This window comes from Phalacrocorax aristotelis, chromosome 1, assembly GCF_949628215.1.
Source record: "Phalacrocorax aristotelis chromosome 1, bGulAri2.1, whole genome shotgun sequence".
NCBI lineage: Eukaryota > Metazoa > Chordata > Aves > Suliformes > Phalacrocoracidae > Phalacrocorax > Phalacrocorax aristotelis.
Genome location: NC_134276.1, coordinates 87,895,647 through 87,921,170, shown reverse-complemented (window position 1 = coordinate 87,921,170; position 25,524 = coordinate 87,895,647). Strand labels below are relative to the sequence as shown.

The window sequence follows — 25,524 nt, the reverse complement described above, 5'->3', positions numbered from 1 at the left end:
CTCACATGGGCATAACTCAGAAAGAAAAGCTGGTTGTGTGTGAACTCAAGGCCTGGCAGTAAAGGCTCTTCTTCCCCTCCCCGCTTTTCTGTAATCCATCTCCTGTATGCCTGATAAGAGAGAGATACTAAGTGCCTTTCAGCAACATGGAGCCTAACCACAGCTTTTTCTTTTTTTTTTTTTTTTTAAATAATACTGTGTTTCGGATATTTTTAACCTACTTACCCTGAAAGCCTCTCTCAAACCTCCATTATCTGCAATATTTTCTGCCAAAGTCCTCTTGCCTTTCACCTGGCAGAATGAAAGAACATCAGTCATTTGACCTGTTTCTGAACTTCCTTCTTGATCAACTTCAAGAAACGGGAAAAAATAAAACAAGGCGAGAATGACCACAGCCAATTTCAACCATCATAGCTCTGGTAAAGAAAAGTGGGTTTCAATGCGAAAACTGTCAGTAAACAATTTTCTGTGATGAGTTATCCTGGCTGTAGTCCTAGATTTCTGTAGCACAAAATGTAGTAGATAAAATACACTCAAGAATCCTGTCCCTGATCTTTGATCTGATCATCAATAATTTTCCCCTGAAGACTGTTTTTCTCTGGTTACATATGAGATCCAGTAGTCCCTTTCTTAAATTTTTACCTAAAAGGTTATATTTGTTTCTCTACATAACTCTTTATATACTACTGGCATGCTGAAATAACTTTTAAGTCACAACATGAAACAGCGTAATTAAAAAATGTCAGAGACAGAATTGAAACTGATAATATATTCAGTACTCTAAAAATATCTGCAAAGGATATTCACATTGCTTTTCCCCAGTATTGATTCCAAGAGCAAGAGCAATAGCAACAAGAATATATTGCAAGCAGTAGTGCTAAACTTTCTGAAGAAACCAGTCTCCTGGTATTACTAGGTCCAATATCATTATGAAGAAACCCTCATTTCTGCAAGTGCAGCATTATCGCCGATCACCCAGCCTACTAGGGTCCTAGTGTCACCAAACTGTATTTGTAATTAAGCAGTTTTACTCTCTACTGAGCCTGGAATGAGCATGGTAATTGAGCACAGTTTTGAGCAGAGCTCTGAAGGTCAATGCTATCCTGCAAATCCTCTGACAACAGGCTGCCCCATGCAGCAGGGGTGGGTATAGGGGAGTTGGCGTCAGGACCCACCTTAGTGTAAGGATGGTAAAAGAGGGGAAAATGGGGCAGAAGAGGTAAAAGGACCTATGGGATACCCAGGTATGTGTGCACAGCCCCACCACTCAGTGAAGATGAGCACCCGGATTGGACCCAAGGTGTTTTGCTTGATACCTTCAGTCCAATGTTACATCCAAGGGTGTAACAAAGAAGAAATGGGAGCAGTAAAGGAAAGTGCACCCCTTTCCTGCCAGCCCTCCCTCCCTTCAGGAGGTTGGAGATGGAGGTGGGCGAGAGGTTTTTAGGAGAAAATATTCTGGGACACCAGGGAACATACACGTACATCATCTGGCTTTTTTTCTGGTCTACCTACTCATACATTTTTCTTGCAGTGGGCTTGTGAAGTAGACTGATTTAGAGCGTAAGATGAGAGTAACCTAGCAGTGGCACTTGGACTATAGGTCATTTTAATAAGTGGAAGAAGTCTTTCTGCAATCTCAGGCAGCTCTGGGTCAGGTATCTGAGACTGCTCTGTGCAGACAGTTCATGACAGGGCTCAGGAACCATGATAAGCCCTTTATTTGATCAGATGACTTTATGTGATTGCTGCGCTCTGAAGCTATTTCTATATCCCCTTTTTCTTCCATTGCACTTCTTTTCTGGAGACTTTTTTATTGTAAACTGCATGAGAAAGAAGAGTAAATAGGTTTCTTGATTTATGTAAAATATTCGAACAGGGGTAAAAATTCCTGCAGAATGTACAAATATTGATGTAAATGACAGGCAAAAAGTAGCTCTTTGCATGCATAGCTCTTCATACAGAAACTATAAAATATGGCAGAAAATATGAAGATTCTTCTCTTATAATCTAAAGAGTGCTTTAGGTTATCCCATGAAAATAGGAGAAAAAAGCCTTACAGATGACAAGGCTGTGAGTAACAGGATCTCTCTAGTACACCCATCTATGCACTTCAAAGGCAACAGCTACGGTTGGAGGCAAATTCAGATCTACCCCATCTCAAAAGACACCATAGAAGGTAAAGGAAATGGCCACACCAATGGCAGGAGCATGGGAAGGGTTCAGTCATATCCTCGGGAAAGGTTTTAATTACCTTCTTTAAGTGGCATGTTTGTATTGACAGTTTTTGTCCTACAGATAATCAGGAATGAGCCTGAGAATTTTTATTTGTAAATTAGCTTATATGAAGTACTTCAGTTTTGAGTTGTTGGACTTCAAACTGGACTATAATACTGCCTTGTTATGTCTGAGATTAATACAAACAGTGTTTAAGGGAAGTGTTAAAATTATTGCTAAGTATTCAATGTGACCTCTCTATTCTTAAAAGAAAAAGATGCGTTTGTATTTCTGATTCCAAAATGTAAGTAAAGGTGGTAGGGGTATCTGTTTTATCCTGAAAATTAAGACTAAAATCATGTCCCAGACAACATTACTGGAATTTTAGCCATTGATTTCAGAAGGTTTGGGATTTATCCTATTTATCCTTCATTTTGGACCCTTACATAATGTGTGCATTTTCAGAGAAGCCCATAACTCTGATAGACAATGAAACAGGCACCATTCCCTTGCACTTTCTTTCTCAGTCTTTTTCTGTGAGCTACTGCTATCATACTCCCTTCATCTGAGATACAAATTGAGTCTGCGTGCACACATGGAAGAAATAGCAAGAGTTGAATATGAAATAAAGTAGGGTTTATGCATTCAATTTATAGCTGCCATGAATAACAGGCAGAATTGCTAAAGGAATCTATAAAACACGCTATTATGTTCTTCTTTTTAAAAAGAGTGGCTGCTCAGATTTCATTACGGAACCCATCTTCAGAAGACATTTAACATGCTCACAGTAATTAGACAGGCCCTGCTGAGCGGCTTTATCCTCTTCCTCTGATTCCAGTACGACGTGAAGAGGAGAAGTGGTTTAACCCTGTCACCAGGCTGTGGGTAGTGGTATTTGACTGGACTGATCAAATCTGACAGACAATTTTTATCACAATTATTCACTTCAAAAAATGATTTGTTGTGAAAAAAATGAAGCTGGTAGCCTAATATCCCAATATGTTGGGATTTATAAAAAGATAACTTAAAAAAAATATATCAGACTCGTAAGGCACCACTTTCAATCACTGATGTTTTACATACATGTAAGCCAGCTCTCTTCCAGTAGTAATTGTTGTATTGATTAATCATGCATTTTGTTTTCTCTTTAAATTTTTCTTCAGAGTCAGTTGTCCACCAAGGGTCTAAATTTCCATTTTTGTCATATTTCCGACCTTAAAAAAGAAAGAAAGTAAGAAAACAGATGTTTTTGTAGGAGAAACCCCCATACTTTTCCAGTTTTGGATTCTATCACCTGCACAGAAATGAGAGGTGAATGTATTCATGCAACTGTGTGTACATAATGGATAAGAGTAGTGAGAAAACTCTTGATCACACTCAAGTCAGTGGTGAAAAACTGGCATCTATTATTGCCATAATTTCCATTTTCAGAATAAAATAGTAATGACTAATGAGTGCTATAGTACATTTTGTAATTACATAATGTAAGAGGCATATGAGCTTTCTTGTAAGCATAATTACATTTTTTATCCTCAGCCGATATGCCTTTGATTCTTCAAACCTAATTTATTATTAATAATTATTAATAATAATTTTACATTAATTAATATAATAAATATTATTAATGATAATTATTTATTAATTATACACTTGACCAGGAAAAAAATCCTTTTCATAGAAACTTCTGAAGTTCCTATTTTTTGCCTTGGAGCAAAACCAGAACTTTTGAACTCCGTTCATGGAAGCAAGGAGAATGCATACATCCCACTCCCTGGGCTGATGGTTACAGCAATAGCTCATGGAAGATTCAGCCTCAGGTCCCTCCTCCAACTTATTTGTAGGGGAGTATCTACTCTCCCTAAGATTTGTTTCCCTAAGCAGACCACTATCTCTTGCCCAGGCTCTTACCTTCCAAATATACATCTCTAGGGAATTTGTAATCTTAAACAAGACAACACATGGGGAAAAAATAAAGAAATAAAAAGATGAAAGAAAACATCTTCAGTACTTGGTATCATGTCTACTGGCTGCTCCCTACCTCTCTTTTCTGCAGTCATAACAAAGAATGAAATCACAGAGCAAGGTTGCATCCACATCAGCAGCTAAACCTGCTCTCGAAGAAAATCCTAACATGTCTTGTGTCTACCTTTCTGCAACAAGACACTACAGAAGACCTGAATGCCAGACTTTTAGGAACATTGGGTCAGCTCTGAAGACTAAGTCCAGGCCCTCCACATCACACTGCAGGATAGAAGAAACAGCTGGTACTCAAGTGCTGTAATACCCTCTGTAACAGGGTCTCTTAACCATGCTATGCTCAAATGAAGGTCAGTTCCAGACGCCAAGTTTATCAAATCTAAATATCCACTCAAATATGTGGATGTACTTGCTATACCATAACCTGTAGGATATGGAAGTAGTAGGGCAGATGGGAGTTTATGAAGAAACATTTCGCCATTCAGGAGTGTTTGCTTATACAAAATGTTGTGGAGCAGTGCCAACAGGATACAAGGTTTTCTGTTTATTTTTTAAAAGGTATTCAAAGTAACGCAACATAAGCAACCTAACTTTAGTTAGGCAGTGAGCTAGAAACCTGCTTTTCCTTAAACTCCCTATATTTTCAGTGGAAAGAGGTATATCTAGACAGTGAGTCAGAGCAGGCTGTCAGTCAGACACTTAGAATTGCTCCCTGGAGGAGGAAGTTTGTGTTTCTTTCTCTCTCTCTGCCCACCCCCTTACTCCCACCCCCGAGCCTGGTTTTAAAAAGCACTTTACTGAGATAGACAAAGTTAGATGGTGGCAATGTCCCTCTCCATCCAGTTTTTCAGGATGGTTAGTTTGACATTTTCAGACCATTTCTTCTTCCTTGCTCTTTTTTTTTTCTTATTTTTAAATATTTTGCAATATTTTTTTCTGTTCCACTTTTGTTCGTAATATTTGTATGTAACTGCCTTTTGAAAAAAAAGTCAAAATTGAAATGAAGAGTTTTCTTGGAAGTCATTTTTATCAATCAGAAGTTATCCTTTGCCTTTCCCATTCCCCCCAACCAAGATTTTCTGAATCTGTTGTCAATTTAGTTTCCATTCAAAATAAACCGAAAGTGTCAAACCTATGGCATTCCTTACCAAACAAAATCTGGTTCAGACAAGCAAGATTGTATGTAAATAAATAAAATAATACAACTTGATAATATTTTTTCACACTATTCATCATTGTTAAAAAACAAAACAATAAAAAATCTAAAGCATATACAAGTCAGCCTTCTAATCTGTCAACTCTGTTAAAAAAAGTTAGCAGCATATGGACAAATACTCACCATTGCTATCAAATCCATGAGTAAACTCATGGCCAACAATTACTCCTATGGCACCATAGCTTAATGACCTGTAACACAAAGAGGTGGTTTCCTCAGAAAGTGTCCACACTCATGAGCATCAAAGGACAGAAATCAGAAGAATCAAATAGGTTTCTACCTCAGGAAAGATTTAATTTAATTATTTACTTAAACTGGGTGTGGGCTGGGGAATGGGACTAAAAATCATGCCTGCACAATTTTGATTAAAGTTGTTGAAAGTCTGAATGTTAAACTCTTACTTGTTTAAAAACAATCTTTAATACAAAACTTTAAAAAGCATTGTGATGGTTTACTCTTCTAACCAAATGCCTTTATAGCATTATATGAGCTCCAAAGTGTCTCCTTCAGCTGACTGCATTGTGTATATTCTAACTCAGTACAGGACAAAGTTATAGGTGAAATTATTCTCTTAGCATAGTCACAAAAAAAAAGTAGATCAAAAGCTGAAATGGGCTTCTGTAATGCCAGCTCCAATCATTCTTCACTGGCGTGCAACAAACAGACTTGCAAATGACTGACTGTACTTTGCAAAGCACTAAACATCGCCCTTCCATTTTAAAAAGAGAGGTCATACAATTTCCTTGCATCTGCACAGGAATGGGACATGACCTACAGTCAGATCTAATGCAACAGAGAACCAGAATAGAAAGAAATATTTTGTATTCCTGATTGACAATTAATTATATTTTCCTCATTATATCCAAATAAACATGCATCTGGGAGAAATAGGGGTGAAAGTGGGAAAGGTTCCGGGCTTTTTTATATCAAACACAGTGGCTATTGTGGAGGCAACGTGATGTAGTAAATGAATCTTTCATTTGTTAAGTTGTTCTCTGTGATTTTAATTGTTTCAGTTATTGAGATGCCATACTTCAAAGTAGCTTATAGTATTTCTAACACATTGTACTGAAACAGGAGAAAGGCAGAGGGTTTTGAAGTAACATGTTATTACTGAACCTAATGATCCATACCACACTAATTGCTCATCTCAGTCATGCCCAAAAAAGATTATATTATTTAATTCCCCCTACTCCCATGATAATTCTTCACTTTGTTTTTTTCTCTCCTGAAAGGTAATTTGCATGTGATAAAATCTTCCCTACTGTTTTTGGTCCCATCCCGTCCCCTGTCCCCCCCGTCCCCTCCCCACCCCAAGTACTATTGCAAACCTTCACTAAAAAATGCTGGTTAAAATTATACATTTCAGCAATGGAAATACCATCCTTTCCTGTGACAAATTTGTAATCTTGTGTAGCACACAGTGATAATTATCCATATTAAATATACTATATTAGACTTGTTTTTCCACAACTGAAGTAAAGCGGTTATACAGGATCTTTTGCAGCTGGAGAAGTATAAAACCAATGGCACAAAACATGTAAAGAGGTCAAGAAAAAACAATAAGACCAATGACTAAATACATCTTATTTTTCCTCTAAGGTTCTTGGTCGCCACGAGTGGCAGGGACAAAGAACAGGCTGCTGCCCAGGCACTCCTAGCGTTTTTCCCAGCTCCGAAAGATGGGGTAAAGTTTAGGGTGAATTTTGGCCTTTGTTCCTGTGAACCCCCTTCAGCATTTTGTCCAGCTCAAAAACATTTTTTGCCAGAAATACTCCCAGCTCTGTTCATGCTCTTCATTTCTGGGGCACAGCTGGACAGAGATGGAGGGCATTAGGTGCAGCCCATCAGGTTAGACAACATATTAGAGGGGACCTTTCTGGGACAGGGGAGGCTCAGAGGACTGTAAGAAAGCTATAAACTCAGGTAGTTTGAAGTCTCTATTTCAATATATCTGTCACTGAAGACTCGTAACTATGAATGATGGCATTTGAATGGTATTTTATTTCATGCACTAAGATGTAAAGTGATAACTTAGCTTCCCTTTTATGTAAATAGATCCAATTGCTTTATAGTGGTTGTGCTGGAACTGGACACTAAAACACCACTAAATGTTAAATATTTGCTAAATCAGGTTTCCAGCAAGTGCTGATGACTTTTTGATGATTTTTCTGTTCCAGTGCCATGTACTGTTTCTTCTAAGCAGACAGAAAACAGATCCAGAATATTTCAAGGACAAAAGCAATCTGTTGTCTGATATAAAACAGCTACATTTGTTTGCTAAATTTCATTTTGATACGTACTCAAGCAAAACCAATTTAAGCTAAGGTAACCTTTAAAGAAGAGAAATGAGCAAAGTATAATTCTTTGAAAGAACCACAATTTTATCACTATGGCAGAAGGTCAGGGTACAGAGAAATCTCTTCAGAAAGCAAAGCTGGAAACAAGTCTGCAATAACCACAGCAGAAAATAAGTTCACCTTAACAAGAAAGGACTTTCTTCTATCCCCTATTAACACTTAGAAAGTCACCTGGCTCCTAAGAATTATCTTTGAATGCAAATGCATTTGTTCCTAAATTGAATGTGTCTCTAGATATATTGCTAAATTTCCTGTTTACAAGGACACATCTAGATTGGAAGATGACAAACCCAAAATGTTCTAAAAGTTTTATATTTTTAAACAAAGATTTATTAAGGATATGTTTCACCAGTAACTGGCTTTATATAACTGCAAAATAATTTTCAGAAACTGCCATCAGAAACTTTTCATGGTCTTATCCTGCCCTAAAATAGAAAGTTATTGAACTGCACAAAAGCAGTGATTTTTCAAAATTAAATATATGTGACTTACAATTACTCTTCCTCAGCTACAGTAGCACATGGGCCTGCTTGGGCAATCAGTTATGCACATGGAGAGATTCTCACACAGCTCAACAGGCACAGGCGAAGGCCCACTGTTCATCTTAGATATTAGCAGAAAGTGAATAATAAACTGATAATAAATGGCTTCTCAGGGTATTTACTTCTGTTCAGGAAGTGTTAGTTACCTGATTTACAATGCCTTTTAATACCTGCCATGTGCACACTGCTGCATCTGCATGCTATAGCATTGAAACACTTCTACTCAGGTGCACTTAATTAGCAATTCCTGTGAGAAATCAGTCATCAGTTTAAGACAAGAGCAACACATACAGCTCCCAAGGGTAAGAAAAGTTATCGCACAAAGCAGCAGTTTTCAAAGACTGTTTTTTCAATAGTAAAAGCAGGACGCAACAGGGAAGAACACACAACCAAAGGGCCAAGCCTTCCCTGCAGAAGGACAAGACAGTACTCTTGTGCACTACCTGTTAGTCGTCTTCAGCAGCGTAGCCTACTTCTCCATACCCTCTTATTTGCCTATATGTATTTCCTATACCTTTCCCTGTTATTCCTCATTTCCAGGTGTATGAAGTTCCCTTGTGCAGTACTTACCTAGGATACTCTGTTCCCCAAAAGAAAGGCTTTTGCAGTTCTCCTGCTGGGAATCCTGCAATACCAAAAACAATAATAGTGATGCCCCTGGTTCAGTACAGCTGAATAACAGTCACAAGGCCCAAGGGTTTGGATTTTATGACCTTTTTTGTTTAGTTTCAGAAGGTTTTGCTGGAGGAGCTTTCCCTTAGGTGGTAGTTTCAGAATCTAGTAGAGAGGATCTTTGAGAAGAATCTAACATCCTCCCTCCTTCAGGACCATAATGGCAACAATATGCTGCACTGAAAGAACTTTATTTTCTTCTGTGGCTACACACGTATGTCTGTGTCTGTAAGTACATGTGTTCCTGTGAAAAAACACCTAGTGCTTCCTGTGAAAAAAACTATTGGATCGCCCTCAGATGTGTTGACAGATCAACAAAAAATATATAATTAAATGCAACAAGAATTCAGAAAGTGTTAGCTTAGTGAGGCTTCAGTGCAGCAAGAAACATATGAAAGTGATAAAATGTAAGCCTAATTCTAGATAGTCTACGAAGATCAAAGGCAAATGAACGTACTTAAACACTTTGTCTAAGACTATTAAGGCTGTAGAGCAGTCTAGCTACAGGAATTACTTGGCCGCTTCTGGTAGACTACCTAGTTGCCAAAAACCTGTCAGTGGAGACACTCTAGTGAGTAGTGATCTACTGATGTTGCACATAGGAACCAAAATTGTTCCTCAAATTCAAAGGCATGGGCCTATTTCAAATTCCTAGATGACACTTCCGTGCCATGATTCTGAAGACAGTGGAGCTGAACATGGTAACATTTTAACAGCCCAATGAACTGCTAAATAAAACAGACACCTACAGTCAAAGTTTTTCTATGCTGGTGAAAAGCATCATCCTTCCAGGCCCAAATATGGAATTTGCTGTCTTGTGTCAGGAATTCCCATCTATAAAGCACAGGCATAGACCTACTTTGGAGGTTACCCGACATGGACATCGCCTTGTCAGGGAAAAACCAGTTTCCTCAGGTGATTTGCTTGCTTTCCCAGGAACCTCTGCTTCAACTTATGGGTCTCTCTTCAAGAAATCACCTGGCCACTCAAATCAAAACAAAAACCATATTCACTTGATTCTAACCCTATTCAGTTTTTTGTTGATAGACAGAACATGGATTTCTTTATGTCTGACATAAATTGTCAAGCAAGATTTTTGTCCTTTCCTTACAAAGTGTTTAAAGACAATATGCTGAGTGTAATTCATGTTAAATGATGTGGCAGGTGGCATGTCCTCCTGGCCTGCCCATCTGCTTTTTTATACTGCTCCTCCCTGCCTACCTTGACTACGTATTTTCAATTAGCTTACATAAAGTGTGTTTTCCAAACTTAGTTTCTGAGTGGTTTTTTCTCTTACTTCTCTAGATGCTGTTTTGCTGTTTCAAGCACATTATCATTTGCTTTTCAAGTGCTACAAAGCACATTTGTACCAATGTCAAGGACAAAGTTTACTTGATCTAATTCTCTTTGCCTTGCAGTGCACACAGAAGTGTATTTACTATCTATGTTTTTAAATATCTCACAACAATGGTACACTCACGCAACCTGATGGAAATTGCTTATTAGTACACTAAGTTAAGAGCTGGTGTTAAGAGCTGGAAATCTAGTCTGAACTACATTGCCTGGTTCCTTCCAAATACTGAACCTCAGGAAAGGTTTTTGGACGTGTCAAAGAGACCACTTAATGAAGGAATCATCAGGATCCACTAAACCTGAATGATCCTCTCCCCGCAACAGCAGATGAGAGGAACTGTGGCCAAAACAAACAAATAAGCCCATACTGAAGACGGCACGAATCAAGGTAGCACAGTCACCCCACAAATCATGTTTAGGGATCACACAATCTTGTGTGCCTGTCACCACACCAAGGGGCTATCAAGATCTTGCAAGGAGCAGCAATTATTGTGTCCAAGTGTAGACATGTGTAGTGAATTCGCACTTGTCTGTATGCCAAGTAGAGTTAATATACATTATTTACAGTAAACGGGGTGCAAATCTTCACTCAGGCTCATCCATCTAAGAAATATAATCTAAAGGTGTCTCCACAGGACATTGCTGAAACACAGTCAGGTGTAAGTTAAGCCATGAGATAAAGTTTTCACTGAACAAGTCATGTGAATGAACAGGAAGAAGCTGCAATCCTGAAACCATACAACAGATTGATAATTATTTTACTCAGAGTCAGGATCCATTTTAGGTAAGACATGCCTGACGTAGAACTTGTTGAAGGAGTCGTTTCTGCTTCTGGGCAGATGTGTAAAACACCTTTGTAGTTTGACTGCAGCAAAGGAACCTTAGGAAGTATTTTCAGGCCAAAGCAGAGTCAGAAGTCACTAGAATGAAATACACGTTTAAGAAAAACTTAGGGAACTGGAATGTATCACTCACAATAGATTTTTTTTTCCTTTTTTAAGAAAAAAAGATTATCTAGTTTTGAAAATGATTCTTGGACAGCTAGTAAAGCAAAGGTGTCCTGTTCTCCAGAGATTAGTAGCACTAAATGAGGAAGAGTGCATGTCCACTATTGCAACGCTGCAAAGAACAGGTTCAGAGTTGGCAACACAGGGCATCCCTCTGTATGCAGTGTCTCCCTCAGGCAAACATCAACCAGATCATCCTTGGAGGGAACAAGGATAACAAATTCCTGGACCTAGAATGTCCTTGAAATTATAACAGGAGATAGAACACCTGTCAGTTTCTTATTTTGTGCTGTTTTGGATCCCCCAGTTTAGGCAATTCCCTTGTGAAGTCTGTTTCTTTCTTGCTTGGCATATTGTACCTAAAAGAATTAATGGCAAAACTCAGAGAGCTCATAGTAGCCTGTAGAAGCATTAAATACTAATGGGATTATTTATGTGCTACTAGAGTTCAAGCAAGCAAAGCACTGATTTGGAGGAGTAAGTCAGCCAGACTCCAGCGTGTTTCACATCTGAAGGAATAGATACAGGAACTGGGAAGGTACTTTAAGCTAACACTTCACCATAAATTTAGCCTGTGGTGCATTTTGTCATGCTTTCTCCCTCTGCACAGCCCCAGAAGAGGGATATGGGCTGAAAGTTCTCTCTCTCTGTACACTTTATTGCTGGTACAGGCCTGGAGCCTATGCTCAAGGCCATTACTCACCAACACCACATGGAAAGAAAACTGTGTTGTCTTATTACAGACCCCACACAAACCTATCTTCCATATGCAGGACCTGGACTTGCAGAATCTTCCTTGTTTACGTTCTTACAGCCTACCTACTTTTGGAGCAATGTCACAGGACTGCAGCATGAGTCTGAGATAGGTGCTGGTAGCACATGCCACAAGAGCACTGGAGGCCTGCAGGCAGCTGAGCTCAAGCTGTCACAGAACAGCACTGATAGCCTACATCCATGGATCTTAGAGGTGGCAAGGGAGGACAGGCAGGCTAGATCATCTTCCAGATGGACTTTGTGCAACTGATCATAATACTTTAGAGCCCAGCAGTTCTGATCACAGCCCTTTAAGCCCAGTAGTTCAACCCGTTTTCAGTCCACCTGACTATCCACTTGCCTAGCCCATTCTTCAGCAGTTTGTCTTTGAGAATGTTATAGGGGAGAGTGCTGAAAGACTTGCTAAAGTCAAGATGAATCGCATTCATGGCTCTCCCCTCATCCACTGAACTAGTCATCTCATCACAGAAGGCTGGTCAAGAAACCTGTTTCCAGGATTTACTCCATCATGTGCACAGGGACTGATGTGAGGCTGACCAGCTTGTAGTTCCCTGGATCTCCCTTCTTGAAGATAGGAGCGACATTTACTTTCTTTCAGTCCTCAGGAACCTCCCCCAGTCACCCCACCCTTTCACAGATAATCAGGAGTGGCCTCACAATGATGTCAACCAGCTCCTTCAGCACTTGAAGGTGCACCCTGTCAGAGCCCATGGACTTCTGTTTTGCCCAATCTGTTTAAATATTCCCTAACCTTCTCCTCTTCCACTGAGGGGAAGTCTCCTCTTCCATACTTCCCCTCTGGTCTCAAGGGCCTGGCATTGCTGAAAGCCAGTCTTACCAGTAAAGACTGAGGCAATGAAGGCATTGAGTACCTCGGCCTTTTTCATGTCATTTGTCACCAGGTCCCCTGCCCCCATTCAGCAGTGGGACCACATTTTCCCTAGACTTCTCTTCTGTTGCTGCTACACTTGCAGAAACGGTTCTTGTTGCCCTTCACATCCCTCAACAGATTAACCTCCAGGTGGTCTTCAGCTTTCCTAACCCCTGTGCTGAATCCTTGAACAGTGACTGCTGAACTTTCCTCTTACTCACCTTACTGCTCTGGAACACAGAGGCATTTCAAACAGTGGAGGACATCTGGCTTACTTCAAATATTTCACCCTGAATTTATGCTGATCTTGAAGTCCTGACAGCACTCTTTGCCTGAACAAGGCTACTTTTAACTTAATTGAAGGCTTCTAGTTTCATTTTATCCATTATATCAATTTTAAGCCTCTCTCTGCAGCAAGGTGCTATAAAGCTTCTTAGAATGCATTTCAAATTTAAAACAATTTTTTTTTCACTTTTACATGAGCTTCAGTGCCATTAATGAATCCATTTGCCAGCTAATACCTTTATGGTATTATTATACACTTTTTGCAGATGAACACCCTGAGATTCAGTGTAATATTGTTACTTCACTGAGGAGACAAAAGCAATCTATTTCATCTGATAGTTCACTGAAATGATGCCGACTAATAGTGGATGATGTAAACTAAAAACATGAGATGGCTTACCAAGTCATGAGGAAATCTGGAGTTCAAATCTAAATATTAATTCAAATTCTATAGTTCAATTGCATTATTTGGTTATATTGTATGATATTTTTAACTGAGCAAGACAAGATCTAGTAACGCCTTATTCCAAATCAGTACATTTATGATTTCCAATTATTAGTTGGTCTGTTTAAAGCAACTTCTGACAAGCTAGTGAATCCAGTATGTAAATAGTGGATATGGGAGACAGCTGTGCTAAATACTGTGATATACAGGGTACTCTGCAATTCTCAGATGAATTTAAAGGCTGTAACTTGTTTTTCAAGTGTAATTGAATCAATTCAGATGGAGAGTTCTAAAGGGATAAGATATAAGCAGAAGACCAGCAGAAGTGCTGGTCAGTAAACAAAGGATATTGAATTCACGTAAGGAGTTAAACATGAAGATGACTACGGTGTTGGCTAGTTATCTAAAAACAGAAAAAATGTCAGAATACATTTGTTTAAAATGGTTCCTTAGACTTCTGTTTGGACAACTGAATTTCTTCCCAGTGCCTTTTGAGATGACTTTACATGTCCTGCTTGGGCTCTAGCTGCCAGTCTTGATGGGCAAAGGTCTTCTGCAACTTCTTTCTCAGATATGCCAGACATGAGGATATGTATCAGATGCTGTAGAGTATCCCAGACAGCTTTGAGCACCTATATGCAGGTGGTTAGGATCAAACTCTCTGCCATAACATGGACCTGAACCCTATATTTAATTTCAAGTTTTATCCTGTGGACAAACTGGACAGAAAACTTAAATTGTGTCAGGCACAGTAACTGTTCCATGTTTTGCATGAGTACAAAGCTTAACTCTCTGAGGAATAGTGAATAAATTCATAAGTGGATAAAGAGAAGTGACGGTCTTTAAACAGAGCACTCAGCAGCCTTTTGTTCAATTCTTGGCTCAGTTTTTGCTTCACCTGACAAGATGATCATTGCCACTCGTGAAAAAGAGGGAACCCAGCATTTCTCAACCTCAGTGGGGCAATGTGAGGAGATACGTGTGATGGTTTGTAAGGGGCCAAGGAATACTGTATGCTAAGGGACTAGGTAACGTGAAAATACCTGTTTTTATGGGAAACTTTAATCCTTATTTTCTAAAGGAAACAACTCACTAGATTACCCAGAAGAAAAGAAAAGAACAAAGAACCTCCTATTTTATAATTTTATAGATAAGAATTTTAGGAAGAAGAAATAAAAAATGGGTGTAAGGATCACGCGTGATCTCACCTGTGACTGTAATTAAGTAAAAGAGAATAGTGGTCATTAGCAAACAGAAAATTGAAAATGAGGGCTCACTTAAGAACACTTAAAGCTTACTTAATAATAGGGCTTAGAAAGTGTTCAGTCCAAATCTGTTATGTTCATTAACCTCCTGGAAACTAATGGCACACTTGAAACTACTTCATCAATAACCTTCCAATTACTCCAGTTCTTAAGGAAAGAGAAAGTGCTCCTATGCACAGTCCCCTTGTCCTCCCCTGGCCGCCGCACCATGTGCTGTTTGCTGGCACTTCCCTGGCTCCTGGCAAAATAAGAGTTCTCCCTTGCAACTCATGGCATCAGCAAGCTGCCAGCATCAATATCTGCATACTGCTTTCTATAAAGATGATACTTATTGGCTAATATGAGCTCTCATCACTGGTTTTCTCTATAAATGTTAATTCAAACGTAATTTTAAAATTCTGTTTTAGATTATATCTTCTTCCTGTAACATATAATGAAGCCGCTCTTTAAAGAGGCCTCTTGACTTTCACTAGAGAACTGCAGTACAAGCACAAGTGACTTAGAAGGAGCATGGGTATAAACTTGCAAAGACAGTATCAACAGTAGTTAATTATCCAACACTTTATTCAAGCTTACACCTCATGAGTGTGTTGCTTATATTTGCCTCAGTTCACTGTTAATCTCCCTTTCATTGTGTTCACAACCCACAAACGTTACTTTTTTTTTATACAATCTAGAGGCATACATATTTACACTTGGAAAGAAAATTAAATACACCAAATGTCTAATGAACAGTTCCCTTCTATCCTTAACATGTTCAAGGGCCAATATTTTAGTGCTGTAATGAAATAAAACCTTTTCTTCAACAGAAGTATGCTAGCATGCTTTGATCATCACTTGTATCTATTTTCAGCACTTATTTGTTGACTGCTCTAGAGCTCATTAAAATAAACAGTCTTTGGGAAAGTGTTTTTGTGCTCCAGTGGTGATAATTAAAAAGATAGTGTTCATGCTGGTTAGATTATATGAAGTGTGCTTAGATACCCTTTTAGAATCTGAAGGCAATGACATGCACCTGTTGTCCTTGTTAAGTACCTATAATTGAGGGGAAATTAACTAACAAATACAAAGAAAATTGAAAAATGATTCAACCTAGAATTGAAAAAATATTAACAACCATTAGAAATATGAATGGCCGTTAATCTAAGACACTTTGAACTGAAGAAAAAGAGGAAATAAATAAATAGAACTAATGTATAGACAACATCAGGAGTAAACTTCTATAAGAATAAGAGAAATTATATGTACCATATTTTATAACTCTGCTCTTTGCAGCACAGCTTATCTTGATACATCTTATTTCTCCTTTGGAGATATTAACAGAACTGTTGGCCATTCAGTTTATCAATGGTTTAGTAACAGAAATTAAATGAAGCAATAGCAAACATACACTAAAGCACGACAAAATTTGTTACAATCTACTGCATAGGCAAGTTTTGCTGTATTCTCCCAAATCTAATAATTTTCTAAATCATCTAGTTTCTACTCTCTATTAATTTTCATGTTTAGGGAGGAAAGACCTTTTCTTTCAAGTAATTGAGTAGCCAGGTAGCCAAGTTAAAAACACTAACAGCTTGCCCATACATGAAGATTGCGTGGACTTGTATGGAGATTGCAGCCATCTCTTATTTAACGCTTATGTCAGTGATACAGATTGCAGAGAGGGAAGAATTTTAAATCCTTCCATCAGGAGTGTGTCAGAGACCTCCCGGTGCTCTCACCACAGAAAGCAAAAGCATCTTCCTAAAGTTCAGAAGTGACCAGGACCACCACGTTCTCCTCCACTTCTGCAGGTACCTGATAATAGCTCCTTTTCAGAATCCATGGTTGCTTTTTCTCTAAACTCTTCCAGGGAGCCTTCAGTGACTAATCAAGTTTGCTGTGGTTAGGTTGATATCATCACACAGTACGTTTCCATTTCCAAGCTGAACAGTCTTAATTTTTAGAATCAACATTGGAACCAAGTATTTTCCAGTTGATGTAGAAGCTGCTTTCCAGAAACAATTTCTATTATGCATTTTTAAATTCTCATTTCTCAAATTCTCCTTCTTAGTAAGCTCATTTAGCAAGAGCAAAATTAGATGGGCCTTGAACACACTAAAATCCAGTTTGCTCACTGAAAAGCAGGGGCACTCAAGCAGATGAAGAGCCTGTTTGGTTCATTGCCTTATTTCCAGCAGTGGCCAGTATTGGATGTGTAGGGAAAAAGTGTCCAGCACCTATCTGTGAGGTAATCCTACTAGTGTATCTTTCTACCTTCCAGCAATCAGTAGCAGAGGGACCTGTTCTGGACTGAGTTTATATCTGTCTGTTCTTTTGTTCAGAACAGAATACCCTCTTTTCCAGATCATCTGCTAATACAGTGACCAGCACAGATCCTCATAACACACCCCTCCAACTATTTTGAAAACAAGTAATTTGCTGCTACTGCCTTTTCTTATCTCTAATCAGTCATTAATTTATGAAAGGACCTTCTTTCTTGTCCCATGACAATTTCTAGTTAATAGCATTGGGAAAGAATCTCATCAAAAGTGTTCTATGGAAATAAACACAGTATATCAAGCTTATTTACTTGCTTTCTGAACTTCAAAAAACTCTAATAGACTAAGAAAGTATGATTTTTTTTTTTTAAGAAAAAGCAAAAACTGAGTCACATTGACTCTTCTCCATTATATCATATGCTTATTTATTCCCTCTTATTCATTCGTGTTGTGGTCACAACCAGTTTCCTTCATAGAGGTGCTAGAATGACTTTTTATGCAGATCTCTCTGGATTCTTTTCTGAAAAAAAAGAAAAAGGATTTGGCATTTGCCACACCTATTCTTCCTATGCTAAGGCCACTATAAGTGATACGTCAAAGCTGGTTGTTTAGCAATTTCTTCTTTAAGTTCCTTTGAAATACCTGAGAGAATATTATCTGGTCATTATATTCATCACAGTTCATTTTATGAATTCCTTCTGAAGTACCTTCTGTTGACACTAAATATAAAACACTTCCTAGGATATACTTCCCATAAGAAAAAGCTCCAGGATAAGAACTTCCCAAACTCTTCCAATGCAAAGAATTATCTTATTTTTATGCCTTAGAGACTCTCCTCTTTCAGTGTATTTGAAAAAAGGTTTTATTATTAGTTCTTATGCTCCTAGAAAGTTGGTCCTCAGAGTCTTTATGGGTTTTCTTATATACTTGCTATATATACTTTACATTTAGCTTGCTGGAGTCCATGCTTATTTACTATTCTCAAATGACTTTTGCAGAACCTTTTTTTTCTGTTGATTAACTGGCCCTTTAAAAAGGCCACAGTTTTTGTAGCATATCACCAGCTCCTACAGGACTTTCTACGGATTATTACTGAAAACATAGCTGCAAAGCCATAAATTAATAACTGCTGGGCATGAGATTTGCCCAGCAGATACATCACCCAATATAAGTATGTATAGGCTCATAAGCTTCAGTCTCCCACAGTGCAGTTCTTTCCCAGCAGCATTAATGGGGACTCAGTTGTGATGTGACAAATACTTAGGAGCAACTTGAGGCCTCAGCATGTTCCTTCCACATTTCACAGGGGCCTCTTCCCCTGTAAATCACACCAGCCAGAGTGGAAGACAGTTTGTACTGTGCCTTTCTGTGATTCTCTCCTCCTATTGCACCTCATTTTTAGGGCATGGTTACATTTGTACCTTGCTCTCAGGTAGGAGAGGGTTTTCTTCAGAAAGAGCCACCTAAATTCTTTTCCTCTTAGGAACAGTCCTAAAAGGACAGGGAGCAGCACTATCCAAATTCCAAGGTCAGATGCCAGCAGTACAAGGTCAGCAGTTATGGTGGAAAATACAATTGCCTCTATACCCATGACTGATTGGCTACGTTTGACAGCTCTCTGCTTTGTGACACTGTTAGACACAGCGAGTGTGAAATTTAGCTTCAGTGACTCCAGCCTCTCATTACAGCTTTCTCTAACATGCCGTGGAAGAGAGTCTGAGAGAGCTGAATGCCGTTGAAACTCAAAAGGACCCCATATTAAAAAGGACATAACAGAGCTCATTTCGGGCTGGCTGGGCTTCCTCTCCATTCACATGATACATCTAAGCAGCAGTGGTGGCCAGTGCTTAGCTCAGCAGCACCAGCACCTGTCATGCTTCACATGTACCTCAGGCCTGTGGTCAGCTCAGGGAAGTCTGCCTCAGGTGCTCCCACAGACAATCAACAAAAATGTGGCTGCTTAATGATGGCAGTCCTCTAATTAAGGTAGAGCAGTCTAGGCCTAGAAGTAATTTTAACCAAAAGAACTGCCTAATTATCACACACAGTTTACAAATGAGCTCACTTAGACACAGAAGAATTTAAGCGAGTAGTCTGAAGGCAAAATTGTTTGTACAAATCAGCAGGAGCAGATACCAGCAGACCCATATTGCCCGTCCTCTGCGGTAACCTCTTCAGTGTTATACATTAATTTTGTGCCTTTCAAAAACTACTTCCCTCTGTGACCAAAAGAGATTCAGGAGAAAAAGGGGGAGTCACTTAGCGACTTTTGGCACACCTGTTCTTAGAGGACTTAGAGACTACAGAGGCTATTGCAGCCACCTTCCAGACCCCTGATGGCACAGAACAAGAGGGCTGATCTAACTTGCAAAGCTAATAGGAGGGAAGAGAAATGTCAAACATTGTTGCACACAGAAATACAGGTATAGACTTTTAAAGCCAGTTCAAAATTTTCTATGCAAAATTGCATTAAAGCAAATTAAAATGAACATCCAAATCCATACACATATTTGAAAAACTCAGCTTTTTTACCTCATATGCTTCCAAATCAGGATTTGTGCTCTCAAAAAATAACTACTAACTAGAATTAACATAAGACAGGTTGTACTGTACATACAAGATAATTTCATCAAACTGTACAGGTAAGAATTCTAAGTTTAAGTTAATTTAAGTAACAGATACCATTCCTTGTCCTCAAAGGTATTGAACAAATCTGCTGGACACCACTTCTTAGGTTTTCTGGTCTATATCGCAGTCTCCTCTAGTAATGTTTATGGATACATATGTATTAATACTAGAGGACTGAGTTGCTATCACTTAGAGAGTTACTGTGTATTTATGGAGGTATATGTACACATGCTTTTACTACAGAAAACAAAAATATCAGGCTTTAATAAAAATTATTTAAGGTAACATTTTCAATGAACAGAATACGCACACAAGCAGTCACTGCAACTCAGCTGACACTGGGTAACTCATTAAGCAACAATAATTCAAATTTGTGGGAGCCCTTGGTTTTCCAGAACTATCCCCTCACTTGAGATGTCTCACAGCTGAATTACCTTTTGATTTTCAGTCACAAACACACAAACTGTACAGATATTATCTGAAGCTTGATACATACATTTCCCAAACAAGCACTATATAAGGAGGCTCAGAAGTCAGATACTCACTGATCTGGTTGGTAGATGCACTATAAAAAGCATTTACAGTTGTTGGGCTTGTAAACCACCTGTAGTAAGAACAAAAGAAATCGTCTGTCAGTACACTTAAACATCTTTATGAAGAGAACAAGCAAAGATAAAAAGTGAACTCAATGGAAGGAAGCAAAACTGTGGAAGATCTAGGTTACATTAAAGTTTAAGTATTTCTCCATTTCAACAAGTGCTACCTACACTTTCTAGAACATTGAAATCTATTGTTTAATGGCTCTATTTTAAGTATATACAGTCAATGAATGTTCAACAGGAGTGATTGTCAAGCTTCCTATTACCTGATCTGTTTTATTTCTAAGTGACCATTGTGCTTGTGATGTCTGCCATGCTGATGAACTGAAGCTCACCCAACAGAGGCTGCAACACTGATAGCAGCTGTGAAAACTCTCTTAGGTGTCTTTCAACCATGTGTGGAGAAACTCTTGAAATTAGAGGACAGCATTTTGAAATGAGTGAAGTGTCTCCAGACACTTTCCTGAACAACTACTTGAACAATAAGGATGATGCCAGCAACATGGGCAGGAGCTTTCTGAGAGTCTAAATTCAAAATAAACAGCTTCACATTCTGTACCCTATGCAATGAACACAGCTATCCATGCTCATAAACAAACAGACTTCTTGAGAGGCAAAAGAAATTTAAAAAGGAAAATGAAAATTTCTTCTCATAGTTAGAATTTCTCATTCATACTGGAGGGAAACCTAGATTTTAATAGTAAATAGGATTTATGAATTTCCTTCGCCTACGCTCATCCATTTTGGCAGTGGTTTCACCCACATGAGTGGAAAACCTCATCTGGCTTCAGCAAGATCCAAACCCCCTGAGATGAATCTCCGAGTTCAGTGAGTCTAAGATTTCACTTTATTATTTTATAAAGAAGAACTGAGATAAAAGAAAAGTAATAAAGATTATGAGAATTAGTAGTTCATTCATAAGAAATTAGAAGCAGCTCTAGTAAATGTCCAAACAGGAACATCCTGATGTCTTTAGCAATGCATTACTCAGAAGTTTTGTAAAACCAAATTAATGCAGTGCGATTGCTTTGGAAAATTTCTTTCAAAGAGAAGAGGTGAGAGCTGCAAAACAAAGAGTAAGACAAAGGAAGATCTATCAGAACATGGAAAATGTGTGATGTCAGTGGCATTCCTGTACATGATCTGTGCTTTAAGATAGCACCATTAAATGAATGAGTTATCTGCAGATCCTGATTGTTTTTCTGGCAACTGATATCCTCACAGAAACCATGCAACAAAGGGGAGAGTTTTAGAATGGCAGCATTCTGTCACTTATCAGTAAATTTATCTGCTTCTCTCATCTCCAAAGCTGAGCAGCTTATTTTACAATGCAGCAACTAGAAAAACTAACCAATGAAAGCAAAGGGTGATGTAATGTTAATGTCTTAACTACCCATTGTTTTATAGGCTCTAATCGCCACAGATAACTCTCCCTGTTTTGTTTATTAAGAGAATCTGAAGGGAATGAGCCGGGGGGGGGGGGGGGGGTGGGGGTGGGGGTGGTGGTGTGGTGTGTTGTTTTCTGGTGTGTTTTTTGTCCCTTTTTTGACAAGGAGAGAACCCATCTGAAAGTCATCCATCCAGAAACCTCAACACTCTAAATTAGATTTTACTGTAACTTTGAACACAGATACATAGCGTTGTGACTTCCACCTCACCCTGTTGTCTTGTTCTACTTACAGTGGCCTTTCTGTTCTCTCAAACAGCAACTGTTAAACATTAAAAAGTCTTCCATGATAACAAATCCTCCCTTTCTGCAAATCCTTCTTAGAGTGAGTGTCTTACAGGGCCTCTCATTTCCAGTCATAGTATCAAGGGCCTGAGACAGATAACAGATACTTCAAAACAGACTAATGTGCTTTGCTCTTCTCCCCATCCCCTTTATTGCTGCAGCCTCAGGGGTTCACCGCAGCTAGTTCAAGATAGGAACCACCACAAGCAGTGGTTAAAGAGCTCTTCACTGACAAGTGAAACCTTTCTAACATTACAAGTTTGCACCCATTTTTATTGGGTGAGGAGCTAACCAGTGATGCACATACTTGTCACCACAGGAGCACCTCACTCTGCCCAAGAGCAACTGCAAATGCTGTTGCCATTTGGTCCGCAACTACTGAGGGAGTGCATCATACTACTGCCGGCCATGACTTCATACCAATGAACTCACAGACTCATAGCTGTTAAGACTCATCACAACATCCCCATCCTAAGACTGATTCTTTCTTCATGATCTACCAGTGCAATAACAGAGCTCATCCTGTTTCCTGAGTTAGTATGGGCCAAAGACTGACAGCAGCCTCGATTTTCTGACTGTAAAAATTGAACTAAGTTCTTTCCTAGTCACTCTTTCATAACAAGACCTCAAGAATTACCCCATATAAAGTTTGTTATGTGTTTAAGCAGCTAGGAAGATGAAACTTAGCAGCCGAACTGAGGAGGCAGGAAGAACAGGAGTTCTTTAGTAGAGTATACTGCTGAATTTCATATTTGATGTTTAGACACTCATCAAGGAGCATATTTATGCTATAGCACCTTCTTGTATCATTCTGAGCCACTCTCTAGAAGATTTAGGAAGCATTTTCCACAAAAGATCAGAAATAACCAAGACTGCTTCCATTTAGACTAGAAGAACAACTTCGCCTCTCATCTGTCATCCTCCTTCAGTGAGCTCCTTGAAATGACTGAACCTTCAGTGACAGACCTTAACTAATAACATATCAAATTACTATATGAAGGGCTGTAATAAATAGCTGTCGCTGTTAAATTTTAAGGTGAAGCAAATTTAGAAATAGTGCTCTCACTCCTGTTTGAAGTCAGATTGCCTGGGCATTTGCTCTAGGTCTGGTTACAATTTCAGTGCATTTGATCTATTAGCAGGAGGATAGAAAAAAAGACAAACATAAAGTCTAAGCTCTCAGTAATTACAAACTAAAAAAAAAAAATCTGGACTTGTTTACACTGTTTCCATTTTCTATTAGCATGTGAAAAGGGACAGCTTTGAATGACGGCCTGTAACATTAGCTATCAACTACTGCAGCAGTCAAAACTTAATGCTGCAGAATTGACACTTGTAGGTTTGAGATTTCTCTTACAGAAATAAAATATGAAACCTGCATTGAGAGAACAAGTGGGGCAGATACTCTCTTAGGTTTCTGTTTCTTTAGGCTACAACTTCTCCTGCAAAATTTTCCTTTCTGAGTTAAGTGTGTAGTGTGCTACATTGCCAGTCATGAAGAGGGGTGACTGGGAACATTTACAATTCAGGGAAAAGATTATCATTGTAAAGCACAAACTGAATTTGCAATTTGTTCTCTCACTTTTTGAGTTAGAAGAAATCACATAGGTGGAGGAGAATTTGGTGTTCAACTTCCCAAGAATTTAATTTTTTTTTAAATCATATAAGTAAAGAAAATGAACTTTTGAATGTATAATGCACTTAAGCTGGTTAGAAGTGAAAGGCCATACAAAGTTGCTAGTGAAGCTGGAACCTAGAAAATCTGTTCCCGAGAAAGGACTATAAAGAAAAACTTCTAAAGGGGAGGCAATCTTCAAGGTGACTTTCAAAAGTGTATTTCCTCTTCTCATTCTTAGTACGTTTTATATATTTTTCCCATGTAGAAACAGAAGACTAGTCTCCAAGGCCAGGCTGCCATCTGTCTCCCCTGGGGCTGGGCAAGAAACCGGGGTGGTAAGGCTGGGCCCAACCTCCAGTGACACGTCACTGCTTAAAATGAAGTTCAAAGACCACGAAAAGACTCCAGAAGGCTCCTTTCCAGCCTCTTCTCTCCAGGGCAGGCCCACCCACAGGATTTCTGAGCTCTCCATCAGCATCTCTCAAGAGACAGCAACCTGCCCAGTACATTTCATTGCTGTTTTCCCCTTTTTGCCGAGGAGCTTTTGCACTCTCCTTAATGGCACCCCACCCAGCACCTCTCAGAGTTCACCTGTGGCAAACCAAGAGCCAGGGCTTACAAACAATAGTGTGCAGTCAAGAAACTGGAACAGGTGCTGGAGGAAACCCAGGAATCTTCTTATAGTACATTTCCTCTGTGTCCTCTTATAGGGCTACTAGATTCCTACATCTCCAGCACTGAAAGTTGAGTGAAAAGTGAAGAAAGATTTAGCCAAGTCTAAAAATCTTAGAGGAAGTCACCTGACTTCAAAGAAGAAACATTAATAATAATGAAGTGGTATGCCCAAGAAGTCCTCTGATCCTCTGCTACTTGCAAGTATGATATCTCTGTTAAGAAGGATAGATTCAATCACTGTTAAAAAGTTGTGGTTGTGTGTATGTGTACATATACGTGTATGTGTACATATACATGTATGTATATATGCATGTATGAATGTATCCATGGATGGATAAGCAAACACCACTAAAACCCTGATTCTCCTTTATCTTTCCCTTCCACATGGCCATCACTTCCTCACACGCTGCCTTTCACCTCCCTTCTGCTGTAGTCGTGTCTCACCTAGACTATTATAATTGTCTTTGTCCCCGGGCCCCTTCCTCCCACACACCCCTCCTCCAGCCTCACCTCCTCCATTCAGCCCTCACAATCCAGCCTGCACTGTTGAATTTCCACTTTGATTTCCACAGTCCCCCTTGGTTTATCAAATCCTTCGTCTTCTACCTCCCAGCTCCTCTGTCTGTCCCCTGATGGTGTTTCCCTGGTGCTTTGAGTGACCCATCATTTTGATTTTCCATGTCATTGACTATGCTGAGGAAAGCGAGTCCAGTTTGAAATAATATTGTGGAGAAATCTGGACTGTATGGTAAAAAATAGTGTTCTATCTTTTGGGGTTAATACTACTTTACTAGGTGATAACTTACGTCCTTTAACACTTGTTTTCTCATTTATCTTTATCAGTCCATAACTTGGACCACCTTATAATATCTATCTCTAAATATAAATATTATGCTAAAAGCTGCTGAACTAGGGAAAAGAAGAAATGAAGCAAACAGAAACAAAACCCCAAGGGTAATTCTCTGTTAACACAGTGCCAAGCTTTAGTGTAGACTAAGTTCTATGAAATATAAAAACTTAAAATGGG

General features: G+C 38.9%; 1 protein-coding gene across 1 annotated transcript in view; it reads right to left on the bottom strand.

Moving 5' to 3' along the window:
• Positions 1-25,524, bottom strand: part of PHEX (phosphate regulating endopeptidase X-linked) — a 111,892-nt gene that overhangs the window by 7,265 nt on the left and 79,103 nt on the right. Inside the window, exons 15-20 of the mRNA XM_075096995.1 lie at positions 20,419-20,477; positions 8,883-8,937; positions 5,534-5,601; positions 3,301-3,431; positions 226-291; positions 6-110 (exon numbers count right to left, since the gene is read on the bottom strand). Of these exons, the coding sequence (XP_074953096.1) occupies positions 6-110; positions 226-291; positions 3,301-3,431; positions 5,534-5,601; positions 8,883-8,937; positions 20,419-20,477 (484 nt within the window). The remainder of the gene's footprint in view (positions 1-5; positions 111-225; positions 292-3,300; positions 3,432-5,533; positions 5,602-8,882; positions 8,938-20,418; positions 20,478-25,524) is intronic.